Source organism: Zea mays, chromosome 9 (genome assembly GCF_902167145.1).
Source record: "Zea mays cultivar B73 chromosome 9, Zm-B73-REFERENCE-NAM-5.0, whole genome shotgun sequence".
Taxonomy (NCBI): Eukaryota; Viridiplantae; Streptophyta; class Magnoliopsida; order Poales; family Poaceae; genus Zea; species Zea mays.
Genome location: NC_050104.1, coordinates 153,856,252 through 153,880,828, shown reverse-complemented (window position 1 = coordinate 153,880,828; position 24,577 = coordinate 153,856,252). Strand labels below are relative to the sequence as shown.

Below are 24,577 nucleotides of genomic sequence, written 5' to 3'. Positions count from 1 at the left end.
GCTTTATAACACGATGATAATACGTATCATGGCGTACAAATGTTATATGATTTTTTTATAAAATTTAAGAAATGGTAAATAAATGTTAAACAATTAAGTTATCGTATATAGAGAAACTGTATATGACAAATGATCTGAGATGTCCTATATATATATAATTAAGATGGATAGTAAAATATATTAGAAAGTATATATACATAGAGATATGGAAATGGTTAGAGAATTCGCAGAATCCGCGCGGTCAAATCGACGTTTTCAGGTGGAAAATTTGCGGGAAGCCGGGAACCCTCCAGAACTTTCACGCTTCTTTTTGCACCGTGTGGGTCCAATGAGTCGGTGGCACCAGTCTGGCTCTGGCTCTGCCTCTGCGTGATAGCGCATTTCGGCCTGCAGATGCCCGCCACAAGGCCATCTCAAAAATTCAAACCGCATCAAGCTTCCCAAGACCCCAGACGAACGCCGGCGCTTCACACATCGCCCGACCCGAACCAAACCCTTCAAACCCCAGCGAAAAGCGAAGGCAATCGGAGGAACGAATCCGCGCGACCAACACGTTGGCAGCAGCATTAGGATCCGGATCCGAAGACCGCCAGACCGGAGCCGGAGGCGATGAAGAGAAAGGAAAACTCCGCGCACTCGGCGCCGCCTCTCAACAGGCCGCGCGGGAAGCGCAAGGCCCTGGCCGAGCTCCCCAAGTCCAACGGACTGAACATGAACCACGACTCGGCGCCGCGGCCGTCGAAGCCGAGAACGCGGTCGGCGGCGCGAGCTGAGGCCGAGGCGGAGGCGGCGATGAAACGGCGGAAGGCCGGAGACGCCGCGCGCTGGCCGATGGACACGAGGCAGCCTGACGCTGAAGCGGCGGTTGCGCCATACGTCGGGGACATCGACCGGTACCTCCGGTCCCTGGAGGTGAGGATCTCACCCTTTCCACAATTCCATTGTGTCTAGGAACATGCGCGTGAGCGTATTTAGTTCTCCTGTTTGGCTGATCTGGGCTGTGAATGTGTGGTCGTAGTTGTAGATGATGTAATGGGCTCATTTCGGATGCGTGCTCATAGTGCTGAGATTTGACCAGTTTGATTTTAGTGGGGATTACGTGATTTAAATTTTGTTGGAGTGAGACGTTCATAGCTTTACTTGTTTTAAGCTTTTAACTGCTGGCTAGGTAAGTGGACAGTGGTTACGCTAGGATGTTGCGTAGTGCTGCCGTGGTAAAGGTCCTCGTCTAGAGTCTAGACTAGACGTTGCGTGGCCGCAACACCTTCACAAAAGGAAATGACTGTTTGGAGCTCAATTCAATCATCTTAGGTTTTGTATGGAGATGTGCAATTGTTAGCCTCTAAGGAGTCACTTTCTCTAAACTTTCTGAAACTGCTAGGTTGAACCGTTGAGGAGGCCAAGCCATAGCTATTTTCAGGATATCCAGAAAAACATCTGCCCCAAAATGAGGGCTATCCTTGTGGACTGGTTGGTGGAGGTGGCTGAAGAATTCAAGCTTCACGCAGAAACACTCCACCTTGCGGTTTCCTACGTGGACCGCTTTCTCACAATGAATGTCGTTGCTCGGAACAAGCTGCAACTACTGGGTGTCACTGCATTGCTCGTTGCTGCGTATGGAACTAAACCGTTTGTTTCCTTCTTTTTGCTTTTCTTTTAAAACTGCTCTTTGATCTGCATATTTCAAATGTTGCAGTAAGTATGAAGAAATTGAGTCTTCTAAGATGAAGGTGAAAAGATACACCGATATCACGGATAACACTTACACCAAGCAGCAAGTAGCCTTCCTTCTGCTGAACTTTCAATTGCATATGTTTATTTCCTTTGGACCGTAGATGATAGGCACACATTTCTATAAGGGCCCGTTGTTTCCCTTCATTTTGAGAAATTGAAATTTGATTAATATAATAGGCTATTTTTTAGAATGTGATATTCCACAACTTTTCAAAGTGTATATATAAGCCTATCTCAAATTCATGGGGTGAGAGATGAAAATTAATTCTATAGATTTACATGCTACTTTTCTAATATACAATTTATAGCACACTCTTCTACTTGTTTTTTTATAACATAAATGTAGTGTATAACTATCTATCTGATATGATTTAGAATAATATACAAATACATTACATAAATAAATATATTAACTCAATTAGTTTTGTCTAAATTATAATTATTAGAATAGAATTTAATTCCAACGAAACAAACGGGGCCTAAATCTATTCTGTATGCAACACAGGTGGTCAAGATGGAGACTGACTTACTAAAATCTCTTAGCTTTCAGATTGGGGGTCCCACAGTGACAACATTTCTACGGTATGTCTTCTCCATCATTGTTTCCTGTGCTTAGAACAAGCATAGCATTTGACGTAACTTCCCTTTGTATGTTACCATATAAGAATTATGCCCTGGACTTAAAGAAGTTCAGAATCTAATACTAGATAACTGTTTGTTTTAGGCAATTTATAGCTTCGTGTCGTGGAGGCAATGTAAGCGGTACTTTGGAGCATGTGCATTTACTTCTCTTAATGTTTTTTTTCGATAAATCTGTTTTTTTTATTCAAAATTCAGAGTGCAAGCAGAGGAAAACTTGAGTTTGTGTGCAGCTACCTTGCGGAATTGAGCTTGCTGGATTATGACTGCATAAGCTATCTACCCTCAGTAGTTGCTGCTGCCTGCTTGTTTGTAGCCAGATTCATAATCCACCCAAAGACTCGTCCTTGGGTAAAGACAACATGACCTTTATTGCCAACTACACCCTCGGTCCCCGAAAAATATCATTCTAGTAGTAGCTATGAATCTAGATGAATAACAATAATTATCCAGATTCGTAGCTAGAATGTCACATTATTTTGGGACAGAGGGTGTATCTAAGCTGTAGGGTTTTTCTGACATCAGTGTGTATAGTTCTCTTTTTCTGACTTCAGTGTTTATAATTCCGCAGAACTTGTCACTTGAACAAAGCACGGGTTATAGAGTCTTTGATCTGCAGAAATCCATTTATGTCATACATGAATTGCAGTTGACAATAAGGTGCCCAAATCAGGTAGCCATCAGGGAGAAGTACAAGGACCCCAAGGTAAATCCATTTTCACCGTTTTGTTGCTCTAATCTACATTTCGTGTTCTGTTAAAATCTGTTTGCCTGACCATTTCAGTTTGGGTGCGTGTCGACAATGGTTTCACCACGAGAAATCCCTACGTCTTTCCTTGAAGGTTGCCATAAGTGAAGTCCGGACTTGGACTTGGAGAAGGGTTTTTGCAGTAATGCTGCTGGCGAGTGGCGATGCAGAAAATAGCTTGATGGTAGGATAATTTAAGGGTAGGTCGGAAAATATACCATGGCCAGCGTTGTAGATCGTTGGTACGGTACTGGTCTCACAGTTGGTAGAATATGCAATTGAAGGCTTTTTGTACAGGAGTTAGGCTAGTCCGTGACACACACGTGTGCATCCTCTATGGTCTGTCTTTGCGCACATTATGCCGAGCGCCGACCATCTCGTGCTGTTGGCCTGTCTCAATTACCACCAGACATTTGACACGTGGAATCTTTTTAAGATTCAATTTTTAAAAATTGTATTTCTCAAGCTGTAACTTCGATTCACGAACGGTTTGAAGCGTGTCATTGAGAAAAATATAACGAACAAAATGAGATCCACGCCTATCTTAAGTTGAAATTTTAAAAATGTAAAAGAAATAAGACGTAGCTATTAACAGCTCTGCTATAACTGGTGATTTATCATTTTCGTTATAACTGAAATTTTGTATCTGTTGTAATTGCATCAAACTAGCTGTAACGAGGATTCTGTTGTAGTTACATGAATTACAGTTATCTAATATTGGTCTGAACTTTTTAAAGTCTAGTAAGACATCTAGTTATTCATGAGACTCTTATTAAAACTTATGATTATGAGAAGTTCAAAAAAGATCATTCCTCTTTTATTCAAAAAGGAGTCTATTGAAATAACAAGTATATATGTTACATACAATATTCTTTATGGTACTATTTGTCCACATATCATTATTGCTTCTACTAATACTCTTCGTAGCAATACAATTTTAACATCTTTGTGTAATAATGATACCTCACTTGTAACTGAAAGTGAAACACTTAAAAAGGAAGTAATGAGATCACTCATGCATTATGTAAAGTCTACGCCACTTGCTAAAGTTTTTGGGTAGCTAAAGAATTTCTCTCAACAAAGAAGGATTGAGCTACACCTCCAAGAATGGTAAGGCGACCTTTGCAACCCACAAAACTAGTTTTGTGAAGGAAAATGGTCATTTTTGATCAACATGAAATCAACTTTGGAATTTAGATAAAGCTATAAGAAGAATAACAAAGCAACATCTTCTATTAGGTTTGATTCTTGCTATTTACCTTTAAAAGGTGTTAATATATTAAGGTTAAATTCATTGGTGCACCTATTATTAGTCCAAAGAAGGCAATTTAGTGACCAAAAGTATAACACCCTAAAATATTATTTTGGAATTTAAGAAAAAATTCTCTAAAAAATCGAATTAAAATATATTTTAATAAGTTTTTTCTTACCTTTTGAAGTTACACCTCTAAAAAAAAGAAAAAGGAAAGAAGTAGTGCATTTCGGCCTACACGGCCTGCAGACCGATTTTTTTTGTTTTAAGCCATTTTTGTGACAAAAATTTACACTTAGACCCCTGAAAGACTTATTTCCCGTTTTGGACATGAAACTCGGCGCCATAGCCTATGGCGCCAAGGTAACACAGCTCGGCGCCATAGGCTATGGCGCCGAGCTCTGATGTGGCTAGGCAGCTCCCGATGGCTAGGGCTAGCGTGGCGTCGATGCGGGCGTGGCGTCGATGCGGCATCGACGCGACCTCCTAGCTCGGCGCCACATATCTTAGCGCCGAGCTAGGGAGGCCTATAAAACGGCCGCGCTGCTGGCCGAGAAGAGCTCATTTCCCCTTAATTCAAAACTTCTTCAAAGTTGCTCTATTCAAAGATTTGAAGCCCCACAAACGCCGCGAACAGGATGAGAAATCTCAACCTCGTTCGGGGCCGATTGAGCATCTAGCACAACATCTAGCAAAGGAGCTTCACTATGAGATGCATTTGGTATTTGTGGAGATAACCCGACTGGAGCATCGTAATGACTAAATGATAACTTTTGAACAACCACATCCAAACATGGTGGAACAATTGTCTTCACAATTTTGACATATTTCACCCAGTCATCTTCATTGGAAATGGAGATCAACCGTCAGACAATTGTCTCAGATGTAACATGGGACAACAAACCCTGAATTGATAGGGTATGGTCGTTTAAATTGCAATTAATCTCCTCACAAGCTCGAGCGAAAATCTGGCCAAAAAGGGCCTTTCATCGAACATCACAGTCACCTTCTTCATTCCATAAAAACTAACATTCCCATAAATATCTTCTTCCATGATTCCTCCATGGTATAGTGTCACTAGGGTGTCCATCTATTGCAAACACGACTTACTAACTCAATAATGCCTAAATACTTACTAAGTAATAAATAAGTAATAGCTACTTATTGACTACTAACTATATAGTAACTATTAAATAACCATAGCAAACAAAATTACATAATCTATGATCTAATAACTATATAAACTTTTTAACTAAAATAAATGAAAAAATTACCTCATGGCGATTGGCGGACGGCACACGGTGAGGGCGTGACACCGGGTGGCTCAGGGACGGAGCCGGCGTGGCGAGGCGCGGGGGGGGGGGGAGCTACGGCGGGAAGATAGAAGAGAGAATGGGGAAGATTCTAGCTCGGCGCCAAAATCTATGGCGCCGAGCTAGGGAGCCACGTAAGCAAACACGTCATCCATCGACGCCACCGCCACGTCAGCACTTGACGCCATAAGCTATGGCGTCGAGCTATGTAAACTCGGCGTCATAGGCTAAGGCGCCGAGATTCGGGTACAAATACTGAAATAAAACATTCAGGATCTAAATGCTTACTTTTTTCATAAAGAAGGTAAAAAAAAAATCGGCCCTGCAGATGCCCACCACAAGGCCATCTCAAAACTTCTAACCGCATCAATCTTCCCACTTCCCAGGACCCCAAACGAACCCTGGCGCTTCACTCATTGCCCGACCCGAACCAAACCATGCAAACCCAAGCGGAAAGCCAAGGCAATCGGAGGAACGAATCCGGATCCGGAGGTCGGACTCAGAGGCGATGAAGAACAAGGGAAACTCTGCGTCTCCGCGCACTCGGCGCCGCCTCTCAATAGGCCACGGGGGAAGCGCAAGGCCCTGGCCGAGCTCGCCACGTCCAGCGGAGCGAACATGAACCACGACTCGGCGCCGCGGCCATCGAAGCCGAGAACGCGGTCGGCGGCGCGGATTGAGGGCGAGGCGGAGGAGGCGAGGAAACGGCGGGAGTCCGGACTCCGGAGACTCCGCGCGCTGGCTGTTGGACACGAAGCCGCCTTACCCTGAAGCGGCGGTTGCGCCGTACGTCGGAGACATCGACCGGTACCTCCGGTCCCTGGAGGTGAGGACCTCTTGAGATTCCCACCCTTTCCACTGTGCCTGGGAACATGCGTTGGCCGTATTTACATCTCATGTTTGGTTGTTTTGGGCTGTGAATGTGTGGTCGTAGTAGTTGATAGCATTGATTACTAATTATAGTTGTTGTATATCTTGCACTTGCACTTCGATAGATGAGCTGTTTTACTGACCTGATGCTAACCCCATGTGTTGTGCTAATAAAGTCGTAGATATCTGCGGACAGTCTAACGGCCTCATTTCAGAGGGGTGCTCTCATGATGTACGCTTCAGCGATGAGATTTGACCAACTTGATTAGCGGGGATTATGTGATTTAAATTTCGTTGAAGTGAGACGTTCATATGTTTTCTTAGCTTTTAGCTGCTGCTGGCTAGGTAAGTGGACAGTGGTTGCACTAGGATGTTGCTTAGTGCAGCTGTGGTCAAGGTCCTCGTCTAGAGGTTGCGATGCCTAGGTAACTAGGTCCACAGGCCGCAACACCTTCACAGGTCCTCCTCTAGAGCTCAATTCAATTATCTTAGCTTTTGTGTGGAGATGTGGAATTGTTAGCCTTTAAAAGAGGTACCACTTTCTCTAATGTCATTCTCAATGCACAGTTTCATCACACTATTTCTAAGATGTCATGTTAACATTTGTCTCGTAAACAGTATATACCGAGTTTCATCCTCATGAAACTCTCCCATATCTTATGGTATTTCATTTAATGAGAATGAAACTCTAATGAAATACTCACTGAGAATGGGCTAAACTTTCTGAAATTAGGTTGAACCGTTGAGGAGGCCAAGCCCTGGCTACTTTCAGGATATCCAGAAAGACATCTGCCCCAAAATGAGGGCTGTCGTTGTGGACTGGTTGGTGGTGTTGGCTGAAGAATTCGAGCTTCACGCAGAAACTCTCCACCTCGCGGTTTCCTACGTGGACCGCTTCCTCACAATGAATGTCGTTGCTCGGGACAAGCTGCAACTACTGGCTGTCACTGCATTGCTCGTTGCTGCGTAAGGGACTAAACCGTTTCCTCCGTTTTGTTTTTCTTTTAAAATTGCTCTTTGATCTGCATATTTCAAATGTTGCAGCAAGTATGAAGAAATTGAGTCTGCTGAGATGAAGGTGAACATATACATTAATAGCATGGATAACACTTACACCAAGCAGCAAGTAGCCTTTCTTCTGCTGAACTTTCAATTGCATATTTTCATTTCCCCTGGACCGTAGATGATAGACACACACTTCTATTCTGTATGCAACACAGGTGGTGAAGATGGAGGCTGACTTACTGAAATCTCTTAACTTTCAGATTGGGGGTCCCACTGTAACAACATTTTTACGGTATGTCTTCTCCATTTTTAACTGTGCTTAGAACGAGCATAGCATTTGACATAACTTCCCTTTGTATCTTACCATACAATGTTTCCAAGTCTCTTGCTGGTCATTCTGGTTGACCGGCTTGGACAATTAATCGCAATTAATCATGATTAGTCGGACCACTTGGACAATTAATCGTGATTGGTTCAAACCGACTTGGATTATTAATCATGATTAATCGAAGGACTTGAAAACATTGATACCATATAGGAATTATGCCTTACTGGACTTAGAAAAGTGCAGATTAATATTAGATTACTGTCTGTTTTAGGCAATTCATAGCTTCATGTCGTGGAGGCAATGTAAGTAGTACTTTGGAGCATGTGCATTTACTTCTCTTATTGTTTTTTTTCCCGATAATCTGTTTTTTATTCAAAATTCAGAGTACAAGCAGAGAAAAACTTGAGTTCGTGTGCAGCTACCTTGCGGATTTGAGCTTGCTGGATTATGACTGCATAAGCTACCTACCCTCAGTAGTTGCTGCTGCCTGCTTGTTTGTAGCTAGATTCACAATCCACCCAAAGACTCGTCCTTGGGTAAAGACAACATGGCTTTTATTGCCAACTGCACCCTCCCTTCCCGAAAAGTACCATTCTAGTAAATATGAGTCTAGATAAACGATTAACCAGATTCTTAGCTAGAATGGGACATTATTTTGGGATAGAGGGTGTATCTAAGGTGTAGGGTTTTCTGATATCAGTGTGTATAGTTCTCTTTTCTGACTTTATTGTTTACAATTTTGCAGAACTTGACACTTGAACAAAACACGGGGTATAAAGTCTTTGATCTGCAGAAATCCATTTATGTCATACATGAACTGCAGTTGACAATAAGGTGCCCAGATCAGGAAGCCACCAGGAAGAAGTACAAGGACCCCAAGGTACATCCACCGTTTTGTTGCTCTAACGTACATTTTGTGTTTTGTTAAAATCTGTTTGCCTGATCATTTCAGTTTGGGTGCGTGTCGACAATGGTTTCACCACGAGAAATCCCTACATCTTTCCCTGAAGATTGCCATAAGTGAAGTCTGGACTTGGAGAAAGGTTTTTGCAGTAATGCTGCTGGCGATGTAGAAAATAGCTTGATTGTAGGATAGTTGGTATAATACGTGCTAGTTCACATTAGAATAGTAAGACTGAATTAAGCTTACCTGTTGAGTCTGAGATCTTGAACAAGCCATACAGTCAAGGTTTTGCTCAGTAACCTAGTTCACGATTCTCTCTTTAGCAGTAATGGATGAGACATTTTTACTATTAGAAAGGGATGTTAAACTAAGAACACAGATTTTAAAGCTCTTCTATTAAAAAACGCAACCGCTGGTATAGATCTTCATCCTTACAAGAGGAGAGGAGAGATGAGAGACACCTCTAATATAAGGGCAATAATGGATTACGATCCAAATGATTCTTCATGATTTATTTGAGCCCTCAGTTAATTTTAGATAAAAAAGAATAGAAATAGAGTATGACCTAAATACGATCTGATCCATGAAGTTTATAGTGTAAAATTTAGAGATCATCACCACTACTACTCTCAGGTGACACAGGCCAGCTTAAACCCATATTACGCTCAAATTTTCATTTTTTTAAAAGTAAAATGAACTAATTTCTCTTGAAAAAATAGAAATTCCTTGGGAAGATAGGATTGCCAAACAAGGCCTAAAAGAACAGAAAAATCAGCATCCAAATTTAAGCCAAGAGAGAATTTGAACCTAGTGGGGTTCGGTGTATGATCACACCTCTCACCCAACCAGCTAAGCTAGGCTCACGTCCTAAGCCCCTAGAGTTTGCAACAAATTTCTGATAGAGTAGTGCTCTAACTGCTCATGCATTTTTGTTAAAAATTTATACAACACGCAGTTGAATTCACATTTGATGTAATGTCTTGAGTCATTCTCACAAAAAATGGTGTCACCTGTTTGTACATTTTTTACATCACCACAATCGCTAACCAAAGTAGCATAGCAAGTCAAGATTGTGCAGTGTCATGCTGCAAGACAGGTATAAATGCAAACTAATAATCTCAATCTAATGGAAGGTTACATTACATGGTGAGAACGAATAAACTTAAACTATGTGATTGGTACTCAGACCTTATATGGAATTAGACAAAAAAAAACGATGGTTATTATAGGATGATCTCCTCTTGGACACTGACATTGAGAGTTTTATTTGGGAGCACGATGCTGTTAACTACAACTACTTCATCTTCAACATCAACGGCTTCACCTGTGTTAAAATAGGATGTCAATTCCAGAAACGAAATTATCACAAAATTATTTGGAATACTGTTGTAAATCATCAATTTGGGTCTTACCAAGAATAGTAATGCCAAGTTTGGCATTGTGATCACCTTCGCCCTGAATTCAGAACAAAACTTCCATTAAATGAAGCCAGCTGATGTGCTCAGGAAAAGAGTAGATCATACAGGCATGCATAGTCGCACCGATTTCAAATGTTGTAACTAAACTATTTGCATCCAATGTTCAACGTGGAATTTATTAGCTTTGCGGTTGGAACTATCAAACATCGATTCAAGAAAACTAGGTGCACTGAACTGTTCAGATTTCAGAAGCATAATCTTGGCAGAGAGAATGATCATTGTAACACTAGGACAATGCTCATGCAGTCACGCTTCTTGAATTGAACTTGAGAAAGAATCCTAAGACAAGCTTTTTAAGCTTCATACATAATGAGGATTGAGGATTCATTAATTTTGAAATGAATAAAAATGAAATGGTAAAGAGGAAAGCTTGCCTGTACACGTGACCATTTTCCAATGGATGATTTCCACCCTACAATTGAATGTATAACAACAGCATTTTCCTGATACACAAACAGAAACAAAAGAAAACAACAATGAGATATTCATGTCCCTAAACAAGATTTATCACTTGGTACAAAGGTACAGAAAACCAACCATAATTTCAACATCATCCAGAATTATGCAATTGATAAGCCTGGCACCAGCTCCAACGCGTGCATTTGCTGATATAGAGACATTTGGGCCAATCTGTTTACAGAGTTACATGATTATTGGTTAAATTTTATTTCTTGAATAGATTCTCCGATTTAAAAGCTATAAGCACTTCATTATTAGCCAACAACAGATAACTGAATATAATCCCATCATAATCTGACCAAAATAGTTAGACGAAACAGGCATTACCTTTGAAGTAGGATGCACCTTGGCAGATGGATGGATATAGACATCGCCAACAATAGTGGCAGTTCTTTTGCCATCTCCTGAGGCTAAAAGATGAGGAGAGGTATGGCGAAACTGAGAGAGATATAACCCAGAGCATCTCAAAGACATCCTAATCAAGATGAAACACAATGGTTAGTTAAAAATTCCAATATATTACAAAAAACATGAAAAGTATTTGTATACCCTGGGGTTTTGATCTGTTCCCAGAAATCAAGTGTCTGGTATGTGTACAGCTCCTTCTTTCCCGCTCGAGGGGATAAAATGTCTTGATCTAACCTAACAAAGTCTGGTGGAAGCGCCCTGTTTATATTAAGCTTATAAGGTCTATATAATAATAAATACTTTCTAGTTGGATTGGTAGCAATGATATCAATTGTATACTACTACCCTCCATCCCAAATTATCGGTCGTTTTGGCTTTTCTGCACCTAGATGTATGATATGTCTAGATACATAATAAAAGTTGTGGGCAATGTTCGCTTCTAAGTGCAGCTGCACCGCTGCAGACGTAGAACTATGTAATACTGTTGCTGGTACTTGTTTGGAATTTTGGATGCAGCCACAGCTGCTGTGGCTGATTCGGATACTCTGTATTTAGAAAAGCCAAAACAACCTATAACTAGAATGGAGGGAGTAGCTAGTTTCTGGAAGAACCACCACATAATGGTGAAGAGAAAGGGGCTAACAGCAGAAAACAAGATTTGTGAAAAAAACATGAAGAATATATCACGAATACATACTTAGTTGCTGAATGAAGAGCTTCAATGCTAGATACACGCCGCAAATTTGCTGAAACGTAGCACTTAAAGGGATTAAACTTGTGTTAAAACTGTCAATCAAGGGAACTAGAAGATTGAGTTAGAATATCTGCTACAAGTAATACATTTTAGAGCACCCATGTATGAATTAATATAAGAATATGAATATCGGCAAATCAAACATTTTTTTCCCAAATGACTTGCGTCAAAAGTAAAGAAGGCATTTACATCTACTTAGTTAAGAGAAGTTGACATTTGAAGCAATAGAATAAACAAAGAATGTTCTGTTTCAAACAATCACACACATTTACAAGGAAAATCGTTGTAATATAACATGAGACAATACCTCTGTCTTTTTTCTGTTTTAAGACATCCTCAATGGCGCTAAGGATATCGGGAGTAAATATATATACTCCGCAATTTATGAGATCACTCACCTACACATAGATAAACTGCATTACTGCTATCAACTATGCCAATTACTCACTGAGAATCATTGCATGTGAAAGGTGCAATCAATTTCAGAGCAAAAATATGACATGCAAAATCTCAACCGAAAAAATTACAACGAGCAAATAAACCAACAAAGAGCAAAACTGCACTCACAAAAGTCTCCGGCTTTTCCGTATAGTGCAGCAGTTCATTTGTTTCAGGATCAGCTACCAACTCGCCGAACTGGTTTGCTGACTCTGCTGATACCTGATTGAAAGTGTTAGAATAGAATATTAAAAGTGGGAATGATGTTAGGAGTAACAAATTATGCATGAGAAAGGCCAAATTAATATGTAATATTTTAGAATATTATCAGCATACCTTGTTGACTAGTAAAGTACCCATTCCTCCATACTTTTTATGGGCCTCTACAATGATGAAAACAGTTATACATTTAGCTGTTGGTATCCAACAAGACCGGCACTGCAGAAGCTATGTAGATGGAGTTATCTAATATCTTACAACAAAAGGCAATTATTAGAAGTGTAACACACTATCGTTGCCTCGTCGGACAAGTTTGACTTATATCTTCTGTTTCTCTATTCAATAAAGCTATAGATGGAAAATTAATAAAAGTTTAGATGCATATTGTGCATCTATATAGAAAGGTAATGAAAAAAAGGAAAGGCAAAGTATCTGGGAATAAACGGTTGATTTCTATCAATATTAAAAAAAGCTCAGAAGCTAAAATATCCGTTTCATATTCTCAATTATGCCAGAGATAAAAACCCAAGAATTTTGATGAATGAAGGGTTTTGTCAAAAAGTATTTATTGTCCAATGATAAATTAAATCGGCACATCTAAATTATCTTTAAAACACTCTTTCAGCAGTGAAGCATCCATGTATAGAACACCTAAAATTGACTGAGACTTTACCATTATTCACATAACGGTCGATCATTTCATCGTTTTCTATGCACTATACTAACAATACTTCAAACTTTTTAAAACATACATCCATATAATTTAGTGACCTTAAGTACAATACCGTACATTAGAAGAAGATGCATCTCTATAAGATGATGTAACCTCTGAATGTGCCAAAAACAAGCTACCAATGGCAAGCTCAGCTTCGGATTCAATACCAACCACTACACTTATGTTCCACTTACTCTGACAGTCTGACTAAAGTGACTCCACCAGGGGCACAAGAACAATGTTAGACGTGAGCTTGATGACAAGTGGACCCGCTATTTCGTTTTAAATAGCAAATCAAAGAACAACCTCATGATGTTCAATCATTATACTAGCTGACTAGGCATGCTTGTGATTAGAGAAGTGTGTCTAAGATCATGAAACACCATCACCAAACTGATAAATTTAACTAACAACCTACCTAGCATGTCTGGAAGAGGGAAGCTAGAACAGACGTCGCAATTCAGCAGAACTATGTGTGACTGCAAAACAGCAAGCAAAAGCAGTAACCAACTTTTAGAGGATGAAAGTTTTTTGATCCAACCGGCATAGGCGCATAGCAATGTAGTAGGTTCCTACAGACCCCAGCCACTGAATGTGTTCTGAATAGGCAAGCACTATTCAAAAAGTAATCCACTGCATTACTGCAGCTTTGTAAATATGCAACTAATCCAATTTCACAATTCAAACTGACAATCAGGCTATGGCACTAAGTCATTACCGGACTGTCTTCCATGATGTAATCTCTAAAGCTGTAGAGCCCTCCAGCTGACCCGTGAGGCTTATCCTCTCGTAGGTACCTAAAAATTGGCGAGACCCTGTCAATGGCACTGCTCTGAAATGTAGCCCGACATGCAGAAGCAAACGTCATCAGGGCACGAAACGAACCTGACAGGGATCCTGAGCTCGTGGGAGATAGACGAGACATAGAGCGCGAACTCCCGCTCCTCATAGAACCCGATGAGGTATATCTGTGCCAGGTGGGGGATCTGGGATCCAAAAGCCTTTTCAGACCGAACCATACGGATATCACAATTCCACAAAGGACAAGGGGGCGTAGGAATTGGTGGCTCACCCGGCTGCAGGCGGAGATGGGGTGGTGCACCATGGGCTGGCCGGCGATAGGGAAGAGCGGCTTGGGCACGTTCAGCGACAGCGGCCGGAACCGCGTCCCTGCACCCGACACAAGGACCAGAGCAAAACGATCAGAAGGGAGGGCAGAGGAGGGGTTCCGGGGGGGCGCGCGGCGCAGATCTAGCAGCACTAACCTTTGGTGGGGCCGCCGACCATGATGACGGCGACGACGCGCTGCTCGGAGCCGGCCATGGCTGCTCTGCTTCGGCGCCGGTGGCGGAGTGGTGGGGGGAAGAGACACGCGCGGGCGCGGGCGCGGGCGTGGCGAGATTTATGGCGATGGGATTTGGACGGGAGCGTGGACCGCGGGTCTCTTAGCGGAGGCGATGCCGATCAGAGACGTCGGAGGAGGTGGGGATCCCCTGCAGTACTGCATGGGCCACTGTCGCGTGGGCTCCGCGTGCGACAGGGCCCACGCGCAGTGACCCAACTGCACGGTGCAGTACGTCAGAGGATCCGTGGGGCAACGAGGCGGGAGGAGCGTGTGTGTTGGTGCGCAGCGGAGCGGAGGCGGGCGAACTGGGATCCGTGCAGCACCAGAGCTGAGCTAGCGCGGAACGGATACCGGTGGCCGAGGGGCAGAAGCGCAGATCGGAAGCTTCTTTCTCTAGATGCCGATAATAACGGTCAAGGAATGTGGCCGCTAGCGGATAACTGAGAGATTATCCCAGCTGGAGTTCACGATTTTCCATTGGGGTACTATATGTTAGCTGTTAGACGAGACAAATTTGTTTATTTAGGGCTAGTTTAGAAACTCTATTTTTAAGAGTTTTTTATTTTTCCAAAGAAAAAATGAACTAATTTTTCTTGAAAAACTAGAAATTTATTGGGAAAATTTGGTTCCCAAACTAGCCTTGGGTCCCTATATTTACTGCTGGCTAAAATACTATCTATTGAACTGCAGATCACTTGGACAGTGTTACCTGTGCACCATTGAAGCATGGCTAATCTGCAGACTGAACAGGGGTAAAATGGAAACTATACCAGGGCTGGACTCACAACAAATAACAGTGGGGTAATCTAGCAACAAACACATGAATAATGTATTGCGGGTTATTTTAACTATTGACAATGTTAGTGGGGTGTTTTAGTGAACGACAATGTATAGGGACCTAAATAAACAAATTGGCCAGTTAGACAAAGGCGAGATCTGGAAAAACGCTGTCTAATTGGATCTTGATGGTAGTACGATTCGAGCAAGAAATTCTTGCGATGATGCGGCACTTGCGAACGGAACCGTATCAATTGGTTAGAAGCAGAAGTTCTGTGTTTGTACACGATCCCAAGCACGGTACGCATTGACGTAGTCTGGCACATTTTTCTCGACTCTTCCTAGGAAGAAGCATGATTAAAATAATATTATTAATTGGATTTAAGTGAGTAATAGAGAGTATGTTATTAGTGGTTAGTTTTTATGGTGTGATTAAGTTTAGATGCAATTTATTTAATTGATTAGAATCATGAACGTGGGAGTGATTTGGTTGATAAATTTTGCAAAATTTAAACTGATAAATTATATAGTGGTATAAATAAAGAAATTTGCAGCATTGCGATCGGCACTATTTTTTCCTACGTTGGAAAAAGGACGTTTCGAACGGAAGCATACGAATGGTTTTCTCCTAAATTCAATAAATTCATTCATCCAAGTACCTCACGTCGACGCCACTTTCCACACGCAGTACGCAGCACACTTTCATTAATCTCTCTTTAGAGCTTATTTAAAATACAGGAATTTTAGAGGAATCATATAGAAATTTTATAGAAAACAGTTCGTTTTCATAAGAAAAACGTAGGGGGAAAAATCCTCCGTTCCAAAGGAGCGGCTTACTTCGGAGTTATGGTTGGGCCCAACTAAGCTTGAGTTCAAAAAAAAGTTTTCACATAGTTCTTATATCTTTTTTTCTTTTCTTTTATAAGCATACTGATCGTGCTCGCTTCTGCTAGCTGTGGCTGTAACAGTAGCAAGACATAACTACACAGGAACTTCACTACCAGTCTCGGCCATCACAGCCGATCAGGTTACATATCTCCATTTTACTTGAGTGCTTAATTGTGTGCAACATGCTTGCTGTAGACTGTAGTTGACTTGATACCTTGTTAGATCAAAGTTGTAAAACTGTAGTCTTGTTTACAAATTACAATGTTGGTTCCTTTCACAGCACCAAGGTTTCCGTCATTCATAATTGAATGCTCTTGTCTGATCCGTCGCGTGGCGTTAGTGTTACTGCCTTTGCCTACAAATAAATTAACTTCTAAATTTGTCCTAAGTTTAGAGTTTGTGAATATAATTAGATTTAGAAAAATAATATCAATATTTATGACACAAATTTCATTAAATACACCCTAGAATTTATATTTTTTGTGTCATAAAAGTTAATACTCCTATAAAATTGCTCGAACTTACAAAAGTGTTATATAATCTCAACTTTACTAGATATTGATATCACAGTCAGACCTAATATAAAATAGGAGTGATGACACACTTGCAACAACTACCACCAAAATATCAAAGCGAGGGTATATAAATTAGTCTAGGCAAGAGACCTAATGATAAAAATTTAGACTCTACTATTTACACCCAGAGAAATGAGCAGGGGCATGTGCACTCACTCGGCTATACGTAGGTCTAACCCTAATTGATATTGGTGTATCTTCTGTCATTAATAACAAAAAAAGATGACAGGAACGTAGTACTCACTCTTGTCCTCCCAACTAGGATTAAACATTTGGGTATACCCAAAATTTCGGGTCGGGTTTTTTGAGTTTTAAATATTTCGGGTATTCAACAATTGAACCCAAACTCGATCTGAATTAAGTGCCCGAAATTTCGCGCCCGAAATTTCGTGCCCGAAATTTTGGATTCCGGTTTGAGTATGTCTGACATACCCGATATACAATCTGACTTCTGCATATGTAGCCTGTCCGTGTTTGGCGTTCTATAACATGAGTACTTCGCCACTACTTACCACATAATTGGATACCTATGTGTGTAACCGGCCTCATGCGAGCATGCTCCCACGAATACGTTTCACACGTATCGGTGGATGCGGGACAAAGACCTCCCGCGAAGACGTGACTGCATATGTCTGACCACCCACCTGTGTATACGGGTAAACAGACACGCTGGTCAACACATGTCGGCTGCTAGACTACCCAGTTAGTGCTTCTGCAGCAACCAAACACATGGTTAGTGCTTCTGCAGCAGCTTCACGCCAGGCGTATCCAGGCGCCTAGGCAGGCCAGGCTTCACTCTACAAGTTTGCAGCTGCAGCTAGGGGTGGTAATGGGCTATAAACTTTACACTGCAAATTTTAAGGGTCGAATCGGATTAGGATCGGTCCTTATTCTTATTTATTTTTGAACTAATATTATTTGAGGGCCTTAATTTTTTGTGAAGAAGCATTTGGATCGTGATCCATTACCACCCCTGGCTGCAGCCGATTGCCAACTAGGCATAGCAATTAGCAACCACCTAACTAGCTAAGTACCGGCAGCAGCAATGCAGCACTGGCATTGCAATTGCAGAGTAGCAGCAACACAGGCAAGCAGCAACAGCAAGGTAGCTACCCGCTTTGGAGCCTTGGAGCTGGACTGCTGGAGGCTTGGCCGCTTGCCCGCTTGGACTTGTCCCGGCGGCCCGGGCGCCCGGCTCACTGCTCGTCTGCTTGCTTAGGGCTGTGACACACTGACACCGTGACCCGTGAGCCCGGCTCACTGCCCGATTTTTTTGCATTTTGGCCCTTCCTTGGAAAAAAATCACGTTTAGACCCTAAAAAATTTTAATGTCACTCGGCGCCATAGGCTATGGCGCCGAGGTACGTGCTGCGCTGGCACGAATGGATGTCATGGCGTTGACGTGTCACCGAGCTCGGCGCCATAGATCTTGGCGCCGAGCTCAATTCTGTACACAAAGCTCGTCTAGCTCAGTTGGTAAATCGCAAGGCTCTTAACCTTGTGGTTGTGGGTTCAAGCCCCACGGTGGGCGTTTAATACTTTTTGTCTTTGTCACTGATTTGTTTTTTTTGTCCAGATTTTTCGTTTATGTCACTGATTTGTCCGTCCACATTTATTTCTCATCTAGATTTTTTTGCAGTTTAATACAGTTTACCTCGCATGTGAATAACTTAAACCTTCCTTTTGAGCCGGAAATAATAAACAGCCAAATGAGTTATGAAAGATATTATTGTTTTTCTAGTGATTTAATGCATAAGTTCTGCACTTCTTACTTTAAATTTGAGACTAGTGTACTAGAAGGGTTCTTCATTTTTTTGTCTGAGTTATCTTCTGACCTTGGGAACCTACCCTTGTTTCCTTTTAATTTAACCAGAGGAGACTGCACTAAAGTTTAATGAACACGAGTATAGTGGTTGTATTACTGCTCGAGTCATGCAATTGAATTTAGTTGGTTTAATCCAATTGCTATATGACATGCATAATTAAAAACAATCACTTGTCCACCGTCCTGAATCTATAAAGAAATATAGCACCAATATCAAATTAAATTCAATCTGGCGACAAGAGTTCAAGACCTGTTATCAGCACATAACACTTCTATGGTGCTTTTTATGGAGATAGACTTGAGATTTACATGTTTTTTAAAAACATTTGTATAGGTTGACGGGAGGAACAACTCCAACTGGGTTATATCTCAGCTGGCGGTTTTGGACTCGAGAATGAGTTCGCTGCAAGATCAAACTGAACCGCAAAAAATTCTGAATGAGAAATAAATCTGGACGAATAAATCAGCGACATAAATAAATAATCTGGACAACAAAAAACAATTAGTGACAAAGACAAAAAATATTAAATGTCCACCATAGGACTCGAACCCACAACCACAAGGTTAAGAGTCTTGCGCTCTACCAACTGAGCTAGATAAACTTTGTGTACACAACCAAGATCTATGGCGCCGAGCTCGGTGTCACGTCGGCGCCACGACGTCCGTTTGTGCCAGCGCAGCACATACCTCGGCGCCATAGCCTATGGCGCCGAGCTGTGTTACCTCGGCGCCACAGGCTATGGCGCCGAGCAAAGGGTCCAAAAATGACATTAAAATTTTTTAGGGTCCAAACGTGATTTTGTTTCCGAGGAAGGGTCAAAATGCAAAAAAAATCGGGCTCACTGCTCGCTTGTCGGGTTGGTCAGGAACAGGTTATCGGGTAGCAGATTGGGTATTCGGGCACCGAACTTCTTAACCCGAATTTTGCTAAAAAAATGTCAGATACCGAACTAGCTAAGAAGTATCTTATTAGGTTTGTCTTGTACTAATTAAACTTTACCCTAACATGGTCGATACCTATTCAACCATCTCTAGCCAATTTCTTAGATACTACTCCCTCTATCTTAAAAAATAAGGCGCATAAAATTTTAGATTTTGTCATAAAAAATAAGGTGTACTACTACTTTTACCCTACGGTAGATCAGTAGATGCATGTGCCCTTCTCCATTTTTCTATCGGTGCATACACGTTTCTTTATATGGTGACGTATGATTATTTATCCCAGCCTAGTAGACGGGGAAACAAGATTTTTCTCATGCACCCAATGCGTAATGTCTGATACTCAATTAAAGCCGAAAATAATTACCTTCCATTCCATGTAGCATGTGTGGTACCACCTGCTGATCCGTTAAGCCAAAACATAGCGACATCAGAGGAAAGATAAGTACTGTAAAGAGTTGCACTAATATTCATGAAAAAAATCCACGCCTTATTTTTTGGGATAGAGGGAGTATAATCTAGACATGAGGGGAGCTAAAATCCCTATGTTCATCCCCTAGATATGTGCTTAAAACGAGCAACATTAGTCTACAGATGGCTCAACCTACATGAATCCTCACTGAAACAACAACAATAAGAAAGGCATTCTCCACGCGCAGTACACAACTCGCAATATCTATGAAACTATATACCTAAATATCCTCTATCTTAAATATAGAAAATAATTTCTTCATTATAGACTTCAAAGGTGTTCTCTAAAGGCTTCTCTAAATATAGAGGACACTCATAAATCTCTACATATATAGACTCACTCTCATCTTCTCTGTCCATTTTTATACTTTAGATAACATATTAAGCAAAACTCAGATATGTAAGATATTTAATGGTATGGTAAATATTTATATATAAAAAACTGAAGTAAAATATGTCTCTAATGTAGCTCTTTTACTTATAGACAAATAGATATAGAGGACGTTGTTGAAGATATAGATAAGAGAATATTTTAGAAAAATTTATAGATGACACTTAGAGAAATGATATAAAGAATACTGGTGAATACTACCATATGTGTCAACTAAACACACTAGTCAACAAGCCAAACGCCATCGACCAACACCACTATACGACAATAGTGGTAGCATGAGGCTGGTTCCAATCAAAGGCGTTGCTACCGCGTATGATCGGTTGGTATTGACTTGTTCGACTTCAACGCGGGTTGGTTCGACCACCTGATCGGTGGGCTGTCAACCGGTCATCTTGATCGTTATTGATCAGACAATACTGATCCAAACTGGTCAATAACAACAACTTTTAGTGATGTGGTATGTTTATATTGGTTCACGTGTGTGCACGTCACATAGCTATTTTCAAATATTTGAAGTCCAAAAAAAACAAAAAAAAATAATTCCATTTTTTTAAAAAAATATAGAATGTGACCTGCAAATTAGATTTTTATTTACGAATCATGCAATTTTTATATGTTTAAGTTATATAATTTTATTTATGAAATTATTAATTTTATGTGTTAAATTGTGTGACTTTTAATTGTGTTCATACTTAGATGAATCTATATTTCAATAAGATATCAGATATCGGGTTTTATTTTAGCTAAAAGTTGTAAAAGAAAAACTGCTGAGGTGACTATAAGCTTCGTAGATAAAAGCTAATATAACCGATGCAGCTCGCGAGCTGTGTTGAGAGAATTTCGTGACAGGAGGCCTAGTGCAGTTCGAGAAGGTTCGGCTCGTAGCAAGCACCCGACCGTTGGACGGGCAGAGGCTGTAGTACGCGTGTACTGACTACTGATTAATCCCCAACCCAAGCAGCCCAACGCTGCTGCTGCTGCTGATTTGTGATCGGCATGCAATTTGGCGTTGCCGCCTTGCCGGTGCTCCTGCTACGCCTACGACTAACGAACGGAAAGGAAATGACGGCTCAGATTCGACGCCGTGATTTTACCCCCACCACTCCGAATACAGCATTCACTCATATTTATGAATTTATCCAGATTTCCTACCTCTCACCGGGTGGAACGTTACAAATTCGAACTCATCTGACAATGAGGACAAATTGTGTGGTACTACATTGACAGCCTGCACTGAATCTACTGGCATTTTATTCGGATCCGTACCATTCCGATTTCCTCGCGGGTGATGATCACATCTGGACGTTAGAATTCAAACAAATTCAATTGCAAATAAGAGGGAAAACAATCTGTCAAAGAAAACGAACATACAAGACTCGCAACGACGCCACCCGATGATTTCTCTTTCTTGAAGCTACCGCAACACTCGAACAGAATGATGCTCATGAACAACGACGCACCACTGTCCACCGAGGTGACGCCACCGCTTTAAAATCCCCGCAGCCTCCGAACGGATCGAGCTCGCCCACCTAGAAATGACACTCTGACTAACGACGAGTTTTATCCCATATAGAGGAGTATGTTAATTGTTAATGGATAAGAACGTCTACCTATCCGTAAAATATATTCACATATACCATTATAATTATTTAATAGTCTATATTAACTAAAATTAAACTCTTTTCTAGCTATTATTTATATAGCTATCAAGTCATGTAATCATGTGATTTGTTATATGTGAAGTTAGAAAAAAAACACTATTTTAGTTTTCGTATTTAGCAATTAGAGACTAAAATGATATAAAATGTAAGAGATAAAAATTAGTCTATATAAATCAAACACCTTCTTAATATTTTAAATCTTGATATTTAAATGATTGATATATTGTAATTTAAGACTTTTCTATTGTTACAAGTTACGAGTAAAATTTTATGCTCGCTATCATATACATCTAATCGTAACCTTGCCATCCCTACCCCACCTAGCCCCCGCCATACTCCGACCCTAGGGTTTCCGTCCTCTTCCGTAAGCTTCCAAAAAAATGGCCAACGAGGAGCCGGCTCCCGTCACCGCTCCTGCCGCCGCCGCCCCAGCCGGGGGCGACCATTCTCCGGCCTTCTCGTTCAGCATCTGGCCGCCGACGCAGCGCACGCGGGACGCGGTGGTGCGGCGCCTCGTGGAGACGCTCGCGGGGGACACCATCCTCTGCAAGCGCTACGGCGCCGTGCCGGCCGCCGACGCCGAGCCCGCGGCGCGCGCCATCGAGGCCGAGGCCTTCGACGCCGTGGCCGCCGCGGGAGGCGCCGCCGCCTCCGTGGAGGAGGGGATCGAGGCGCTGCAGTCCTACTCCAAGGAGGTGAGCCGCCGCCTCCTCGACTTTGTCAAGTCCCGCTCCGCGGACGCCAAGGCCGACCCGCCGTCGGCGGAGGCCCTGGCCCCTGACGCGCCCGAGGCCCAGCCCGCGGCGTGAGCGCCGGACAGCCAGTCGTTCCGTACCTGATCTTCCTGAGATGAGATTGAGTCGCGTCTGGAGTTTGTGTGGAGACTGCAGCCTGTGTGTGTGGCAAAGTCTGGGTCTGTATGACTTGAACGTTAGCTGTTTGCACATCTATGCAGTTCTTCTTCCACGGATGTCTGATTTAGTGCGTGCTCTTATTTTACTTCTTGCAATGACTGCCCCTGACCAACGATTATGTTCCGTTTGCTGTGACGCTCATGCATCAGGCCTCGAGTGATAGATAAATCCGAAATAACAAGCAGAATCCTCCCATCTTTCAAGCCACATTTTTATCTGGTAACTGTCATCGTTGATTTGAAATCTGATTATGGGTCATAAGTTCAGTATGAATCCTCAATGATCAAATGCCTATATCGCAATCTTCTGTGTACTTTTTGCTGCTATACTGTATGTCAGCTGGCTTTGGAAATTGGAATCAATACCCAGCCAGCATCTCGTTCAAATGTGGCCTTGCTACTGAAACTGAATGAATCGTCTGTCTCCCATTTTTCTTTACGCCGACCAATTCTGCAGATGGCTTGTTTTTATCAACAAGTTCAAAGAGCATTTGCTGGGGTGCTGGGGCGTCTGGTTGGTGCTAAGCCTGTCTGATGACCCGGATCTACTCTCGGTTGAAGATGAAAAGGGATACTGAGGGCCTGTTGGGAGCCCCCCTTCAATCCCCTTCTCCTAAACAAAGCCCTAAATTGAATAGTAAAAATCCCCTTCTCCCAAGCCCTGAAATGTCGGCGTTCCCCGTGTCAAGCGAGCTTCGGCATGTATTTGGCCATTCCTCTTACAGTTCACAGACTGAATATAGCCGAGGAACCGTTACTCCGGTTACATCGGCGATCAATTGGGATGGCGGCTTCAGTCCCCAGCGACTGCATTGGATAGTTCAAAGCAAGCCCTGTACTTGTCGAACAATTAGTGGTAATTTCTGAATTGCACACGTTATCCAAAGTGCTTTGAGTTGATAAAAATCAGACAAACCCTTCAGCGCGTAGTGTCATTGTGTTTGTGTTCTTTCATATGATGGTCATCACATTGATGTGTGAGTGGCTGAGTGTGACGCACAGGATTGGAGGGAATCAGATGGAACTTTATTATTGTTGGTGCAAATCACACTTGCCACCAATATGTTCCAATTCAGGAAGCTTATATAACTCTTGGTGGGTAAACAAAAAAAAAAATCCTCGGCAGACTGAAGAAATTTCCAAACATGATAGCCATATGTCCTTTTCCATATTTATTAGTCGATGCTTATATCTCTCCGTTCTTGAACAGTTTGATGCCGTCCCTCCAGAGATTCGCATGCCACAAAATTCAAGGCCTAAGAAAATAAAAGAAGAGGAGGAAGGAACAAAACGATCTGGGACAGTGGAAATCACTTGACGATCGTGGACACTGGCACGCCTGAATGCAGAAGAAGTGCCAAAAGCAGCGAGCTGCACATGCAATGAAGAAATCCAAAACCAAATGTGAAACATGATGGTCCAGTTAACCATGAGACAAACAATGGCGGCAAGCGACTCCCGAAGCCTGTCTACAAGAGGCAACCTGAAAATAGAGAACGATTTCCCAGCTGAAATTTCTCGTGGC

At 41.9% G+C, this 24,577-nt stretch overlaps 3 protein-coding genes, 1 non-coding gene and 1 pseudogene across 8 annotated transcripts; 4 read left to right on the top strand and 1 right to left on the bottom strand.

Moving 5' to 3' along the window:
- The first annotated feature begins 299 nt into the window (after positions 1-299).
- Positions 300-3,628, top strand: LOC100280138 (uncharacterized). Of its 3 annotated transcripts, none has more exons than XM_020543632.3 (8): positions 307-912; positions 1,382-1,614; positions 1,697-1,730; positions 2,240-2,316; positions 2,459-2,489; positions 2,572-2,724; positions 2,945-3,079; positions 3,158-3,603. In XM_020543632.3, the coding sequence occupies exons 1-8, from the start codon at positions 610-612 to the stop codon at positions 3,227-3,229; spliced, it is 1,038 nt and encodes a 345-aa protein (XP_020399221.1). In that variant the 5' UTR covers positions 307-609; the 3' UTR covers positions 3,230-3,603. The 3 variants fall into 3 exon arrangements, with proteins under 3 accessions (XP_020399222.1, XP_020399221.1, NP_001313490.1); NM_001326561.1 differs by having other exon boundaries at positions 459-912; positions 1,697-1,778; positions 3,158-3,628; XM_020543633.3 differs by lacking the exon at positions 2,572-2,724 and having other exon boundaries at positions 300-912; positions 1,697-1,778.
- A 2,448-nt stretch (positions 3,629-6,076) lies between these two features.
- LOC103640410 (cyclin N superfamily pseudogene) lies at positions 6,077-9,088 on the top strand (annotated as a pseudogene). Its single transcript, NR_144503.1, has 6 exons — positions 6,077-6,512; positions 7,290-7,522; positions 7,601-7,682; positions 7,777-7,853; positions 8,635-8,769; positions 8,842-9,088. The product of NR_144503.1 is annotated as a cyclin N superfamily pseudogene (transcript).
- Positions 9,089-9,748: 660 nt separating this feature from the next.
- On the bottom strand, positions 9,749-14,911 carry LOC100191571 (Mannose-1-phosphate guanylyltransferase 1). Of its 2 annotated transcripts, NM_001346587.1 has the most exons (15): positions 14,530-14,848; positions 14,337-14,434; positions 14,150-14,250; positions 13,983-14,061; positions 13,683-13,743; positions 12,667-12,713; positions 12,460-12,552; positions 12,200-12,290; positions 11,836-11,884; positions 11,280-11,396; positions 11,058-11,205; positions 10,809-10,901; positions 10,646-10,714; positions 10,206-10,248; positions 9,756-10,117 (listed from the first exon to the last, which is right to left on the bottom strand). In NM_001346587.1, the coding sequence occupies exons 1-15, from the start codon at positions 14,585-14,587 to the stop codon at positions 10,017-10,019; spliced, it is 1,248 nt and encodes a 415-aa protein (NP_001333516.1). In that variant the 5' UTR covers positions 14,588-14,848; the 3' UTR covers positions 9,756-10,016. The 2 variants fall into 2 exon arrangements, with proteins under 2 accessions (XP_008658014.1, NP_001333516.1); XM_008659792.4 differs by lacking the exon at positions 11,280-11,396 and having other exon boundaries at positions 9,749-10,117; positions 14,530-14,911.
- A 3,396-nt stretch (positions 14,912-18,307) lies between these two features.
- On the top strand, positions 18,308-18,380 carry TRNAK-CUU (transfer RNA lysine (anticodon CUU)). The gene has a single exon. It is a non-coding gene; the product is annotated as a tRNA-Lys (tRNA).
- A 4,083-nt stretch (positions 18,381-22,463) lies between these two features.
- On the top strand, positions 22,464-23,260 carry LOC541767 (MFP1 attachment factor 1). The gene has a single exon (NM_001111458.1). It carries the CDS (start codon positions 22,520-22,522, stop codon positions 22,946-22,948), a length of 429 nt encoding a protein of 142 aa, NP_001104928.1. The 5' UTR covers positions 22,464-22,519; the 3' UTR covers positions 22,949-23,260.
- The last annotated feature ends 1,317 nt before the right edge of the window (positions 23,261-24,577 follow it).